Consider the following 5,877-nt stretch of genomic DNA (forward strand, 5'->3'; position numbering starts at 1 on the left):
GGAATGCCCTTGGCCCAGGGGAGCATCCGTCGATCAGTTGGGGGGCTTAGAATTTTATTTTTGGTTTACAGTTTAATAGCCTGGGGTTGTGGAGGAAGGCAGGATTTAAAAAAAGAGAAGGGAGTTTGTCTTCACTTCTATTTTGACACAAGTAGGGCCCTGCCCTACTCTTTCCCTCTCACCTTAACCTGTCTGGAGCTTCTGCTTCATTTCCACCCAATGACAGGGAGCATGAGAAAGGTTCACGGGACACCCCAGGGTGAGCTACTGTTGCCTATACTAGTTCTGTGCAGAGCCTGATATCCTTCTATTGTGGTCGTAAGCACATAACAACTGCTGAGGGGTCACCAAGTCAAGGTCATCCTAGACCAGCTAACCCCATAAGACACAGCACCACTTTCCAGCCAGGGTGTCATAACTGTAACTTTATTGTAATATGTCCCATTATTTCCAGAACATCACTGGCAACTAGAAACTTGTATGCAAGGGTGATTTTTATAACCGCAGAGTAAATAAAATATAATAGAGAATAGACTTGTAACAATAAATACACTTTAAATATAAATATACACATTGATATCCCACACATATAAAAGTCATGCTCTGCAAATACTTTGTATGCACACTGTCCTTGTGGGGTACTGAATTCCAGGATGTGTCTTCAAGGATTTACATGTGTCCTATTAGTTGTAGATATTTCCAGAGAACTTATGTAGAAGCAACACATTACAAATTTAGGGGAAAAAAATTAAGTATCACAGAGCAATTTTTAAAATATTTAATACATTTTTCTACAAAGAATGAGCATTTCTTAAATATTACAAACAGTGAAACAAATATACTAGCTTACAGATATGTACAATTTATGACTTTATACTTCAAAAATGCAGGAAGATAAATTATATGTTTTATATACATGTAATTTTAGATAGAATGAACAATTCAATATTGCTCTTGTGTTGGTCTTGCTGCATTGTGTGCATGCCCATGGCTTGTCGCTGGATGGAGGAGGGGCTCGTGGGGACAGAAGGGAAGTCATGGAGCCCCATGCTCATGCCCAGAGCGCCATCCTCAAAGCAATATTTAATTAAATATTAACTGATTCTGGCTGGGTCAAAAACTGCTGTGCCCATATGCAATGTAGGATGTGTTTTCAAGAACCACAGCTACATATTTGGGAATGGAAACATACAAATGCTTTAAAAAAGTCTGATTCTGTGATACTAACTCCTCAAACCCTGAGTCAATTGGGGAGCTCCTAAAAGATGATTTTGCGATAATCATCGATATCCTCAGTTCGGCTCATAGAAAATGATCTCAAAATGAAGACCCATAATTGAAGCTTCAATAGCCTTCCTAGCCTATAAATTCACAGGCAAAATATGAAGGAAAAAACGTGTCCTGAATGAAATCAGATTTTCAGTAATTATAAACTTCTCATGCTGATGAAGCCCTAAACACTTAAACATGTAGAAACTGATTTGAAAGGGATAAAAGAAATTCTGACTTACAATCAGTAGAAATGGGATGGTTTGTAGGAACGTCTCACATTAAAAGCTTTATTAACACTACAGTCGGTGGTAAATATCACATTCTACTGTTAGCAAAGAACCCACTCAAAATCTATACACCCCATTTTGGCCATGAAGTTCTGTTTCTTCTTCCATTTAACCTATACCCAAATTAAAACTTGATCATCTCTCTCTCAGAATAGAAACAGAAAAAAATGTCGGGACAAGTTGAAAAACAAATGTTCCAGAAAATCCGCCAACTAAAGATCTCATTGCAAATGCTGTGCAACAGCTTTCTAGAACAGAACAATCCTGCTTGAGGAATTTGAAGCGGGGCACAGGACTGGCCCAAATGCTCTGCACCCCCAGCTGGCTCCCAGGCCACTTCTCTGCTTTCTCAGCTCAGCATGAGTGCTCCCCCTGCAAAGTCAGGGCGGTTTTGTTCTAGGAGACCATGGAGTCAAGCAGTTCTCAAAGGCACCTCCCACGCACTAAACACATCCCAAGGGTGAGTTATTGGGAGACCAGAAAGGATGAGATCAGGACAAGGGAACTGAACCAGAAAAGGCTAAAGAAAACTAGGACATATTGCGAGAGCAAGTGCGCTTTGGGGGATGGAGATGGCCACATTGCTGCTGCTGCTAACCCTGCACAGGAGGGACAGGAGAAACAGCAGTTGCAGGAGACGGCACAGTCAAACATCCCCAACTTAAGCCCTGCCTGTGCTGGCACTGCCACCCAACAGCCAGGCAGCCCCCACCCCCCAGGCAGGCCCACGTGGGACTGCAGCTTCTTCTGCCTGCCAGGCGGGTGACAAGAAGATTGCTGAGAGGATGATGCCACAGTTGGGGCCAGTAAATGTTCTGCCAACTGAAACAAACAGGAGATCTAACAGGCACTATCAGTGGGAGTTTTCAGGAAGCCAAGTCCAACCAGGCTCTACGATGGCAGAGCAATTAAGCTGAGTGGGCTCTTCCCAGGGCAGAGCAGCCTGCCTGTCTCCAGCCACCATCCTATCCCCAAGCTAACACAGGAAACCTGAAATGGCTGTAATTTGGCTTGAAAGATTAAAGATGCACACAAAATCATTAGGAGAAAAAGATAATTGTTTCTAGAGTGAATACTGTATCGAACAGCTCTTAGAAGACATGTATAATGGAACATGCAGGAGAATTTACTATTACTTAAATGCATTTTCCAGGAATATATTTCCAATATAGATAGATCATCAAAAACACAGTGAATAACTTCTGTTTCAAAGTATTTCATTAAGGTGCAAAGTGTGGCATATACATGTTTGTGACACTACAAAAATGGATGTGCTTCAGGTTGTCTGATGGCCTTTGCTGGCTGCTACCCAGCTGGGTACCGATTGAGTTATTTAAGAGAAGAAAACCACCTTGGAGGAAAAAAACGTCTAAAAATACCGAGTCTATTTGCTTATATTTAAAATCTGAGGGCTGAAAGAAGTTATACTCCTCACAGATCAAAAGAAGAAAATCACATTTCTAAAACCCTCGATGTATAACACACAAGAACATTATTGCGATGTTTTAATACTGTCACGATAGCCTCACTTAAAAACTGAAGAACTTCTGACAGAGCAGCACACTATTAGTGCACTTATCCCTGCACATGAAGATAAATACTCTAATAGGTTAAAATGATACTTCCTAACTAGGTCTACATGAGGTGAACACATGCCCTCAGGGTAGCAAGGCTCCTAACAGGCCAGGTGGGAATTAAGAATGAACACCGTTTGGGGGAGAGGCTGTGGTTTTTAATCCCCTTTAAAAATGTGTAAAATGGACCAACTGTGGTCCACTTTGGACCATCTGATCTTCTCACCTCTTCCTGCCCCTCCCCTCCCCCAAAGATGTGATTGGCTTCTGTCTGGGGTTGGTGCGGGTAGCTCTGGGTTAACAGGCTCTCACATGCACGTAGATGACATTTAGTCCTCTCGGTACATGTTGCTTTGTGGGTCCCAGTCCTCCCTCCCACCTTCGGGTGTTCATCGCCATCTTCAGAAATTGCTGGCAGCTCTCAGTTCCCGGGGATGCTGAGCGTATTGGTTTTCACTTGAACCGCCTGGCAGATTGTGTGACTCCAGAGGGGGTGGCTTACTGTTGGTGGTGTGGAACGCCCTCTTAAGGACTATAGGGCGCATCTCGATTAAATGCAATGTTTAACACGTGGGCATTGTACATGCTACCCTGACGACGGTGGGTGTCACTTGGGGGGAGTGAGGTGCCGGGGACACACAGCTGCTCCTCCCGCAGGAAGGGCCTTCACATGATCACGCACTTGCCTTTGAGCTTCTCTTTCCTCTTCTGCTGCTTGCTCTTTTTCCCGTCGATCTGGAGACTCACGGTCCTGCGCTTCTCCAGGTTGAGCAGCTCCTGGAAAAGCTCCTTCACGTTATGGTTGAGCTTGGCTGAGGTCTCCATGAAGGCGCACTTCCATGTGCGGGCCAAGGCCTCCGCCTCGCTGCTCTGCACCTCGCGGCTGGGGCTCTCGTCACACTTGTTCCCCACCAGCATGATGGGGATGCTCTCCACGTCCCCTTTGATCTCGCAGATTTGTTCGTAGATGGGCTTGAGCTCCTCCAAGGACTGCCGGCTGGTAATGGAGTACACCAGGATGAAGGCGTGCCCCTTGGAGATGGACAGCCGCTGCATGGCCGGGAACTGGTGGCTCCCCGTCGTGTCGGTGATCTGCAATGTGCATATGCTCTTGTCGCAGCTGATCACCTGCCGGTAGGTGTCTTCCACGGTCGGGATGTAGCTCTCCCGGAATGTGCCTTTCACAAACCTCAACACCAGGGAGCTCTTGCCAACACCGCCAGCCCCAAACACGGCCACCCGGTAATCGTTGCTCTGCTCAGGCATGTTGCTGGAGGGCTCCAACTATCAGCCAGGACGCACCTAGCAAAGGAACCAGATGTTTAAGAGAATTAATAATTAAAATATAAAAACATTAATAAGGATGGCTCTACCCTCTTTTGATAGCTTAAAAATGGGAGGTCATGACATTTATAATAGCTACAATTCTAAATCCAATAAATTTGGTCAATCTGCCATTTTCAAAAGAACAGACAATCTACTCGGGCTCGCTGAAGCCCATCTATTCCTCTTTATTGGACCATGACAATGAGCATCTTTGCTCCCACATAGGCCCTAAGCCCAGGGAAAACATGCAAAGTGAGCCCTAGAGGCAGCACCAAGGAAGGGCAATGAGAAGAGAAATTAACCACCCCCCAAAAAACACAGACACACATATGCACACACACATCACCATCAGCAGCAGCAGCATATCTTTGCTGCTTTACCTGAAGTATTGAGTACCCAATATACTGGTCATCATTGTGTGTGTGTGTGTGTGTGTGTGTGTGTGTGTTTTCACGAACAATGGGAGAGGGAGATGAGTGAGGGAAAAGGATGTTCTTAATATTAATTCAGTGTTTATATTAACTCATGAAATCCTTACCACTCTGCAGAAGTTGGTGCCATTAGCTCTGTTGTACAATGATGAAACTGGAAACGAGGAAGAGATGGGGAATGGAATGTCTCTGATGTTACACAGCCAGTAAGAGGGAAGGCTAGGATACAACCAAAGCATTGTGGATGCCAACGCCCATCCCATAGGCTGTCTGTAGACAGAGCTGGTCACAGTGACTTAGGCATTACTCGGGTCAGAGTGTAGATTGTCTCCATTAAGCATGAAGAGCTAACTAATAAGTGTGAATAGTCATTTCATTCATCAAAATTAAGATGATTATATAAGCTTTATTTTTAAGAAACATAAGGAATTGGGTATTACCAGGATAGTAGCATAAGCTACTTATTAAGGGTCATTAAAAATGAAGAGAATGCAGCAACTCTCCATCATAAACTTCACCCCTACTCTAATATTTATTTTTATTCAGGGACGTGTAGATGTGCCCTCTTAATTTACACCCTATCATATTTTTTCATTCTGTATCTTCTTTGGTAAGGAAGGGCATATAACACCAAATAAAATAGAGAATTACACAAATTTGGATAAATTTTTAAAACTAACATGTTAATGTGAAGCGTGGAATTCATTCTTTTCTGCAAGCAGGCATTGTGCTGACTTTTTGCTTTTCTAGTTTTAGGGCAACTGTGGAAAAACAATAAAAAGCTTTATGGAAGAAAATCCGTTTTAGAGTCCAGTAAAAGTATGAAACAGAACTAACAATGGAAGGAAATGCATTTGTGCAGTGAATATGTTCTCGTGACAGACAGAACATCGGTCAAAGTCTCGGACGGAGGCATCGCACCTTCTCAATTTGCCTTGTGCGTCTGCCTACAGATCTGCTCAGTTCAATACTCCGCTGCTCTTGCAC

General features: G+C 43.9%; 1 protein-coding gene across 4 annotated transcripts in view; it reads right to left on the reverse strand.

Moving 5' to 3' along the window:
• Positions 1-405: 405 nt before the first annotated feature.
• The window catches only part of DIRAS2 (DIRAS family, GTP-binding RAS-like 2), a 40,471-nt gene continuing 34,999 nt past the window's right edge, over positions 406-5,877 (reverse strand). For all 4 annotated transcript variants that reach the window (XM_011991194.1, XM_011991192.1, XM_011991193.1 and 1 more), the window contains exon 2: positions 406-4,435. In XM_011991194.1, coding sequence (XP_011846584.1) covers positions 3,800-4,399 — 600 coding nt within the window. In that variant the 5' untranslated portion in view covers positions 4,400-4,435 and the 3' untranslated portion in view covers positions 406-3,799. The remainder of the gene's footprint in view (positions 4,436-5,877) is intronic.

The sequence above is a fragment of the Mandrillus leucophaeus genome, unplaced genomic scaffold (assembly GCF_000951045.1).
Source record: "Mandrillus leucophaeus isolate KB7577 unplaced genomic scaffold, Mleu.le_1.0 Scaffold391, whole genome shotgun sequence".
In the NCBI taxonomy this organism is placed as follows: domain Eukaryota; kingdom Metazoa; phylum Chordata; class Mammalia; order Primates; family Cercopithecidae; genus Mandrillus; species Mandrillus leucophaeus.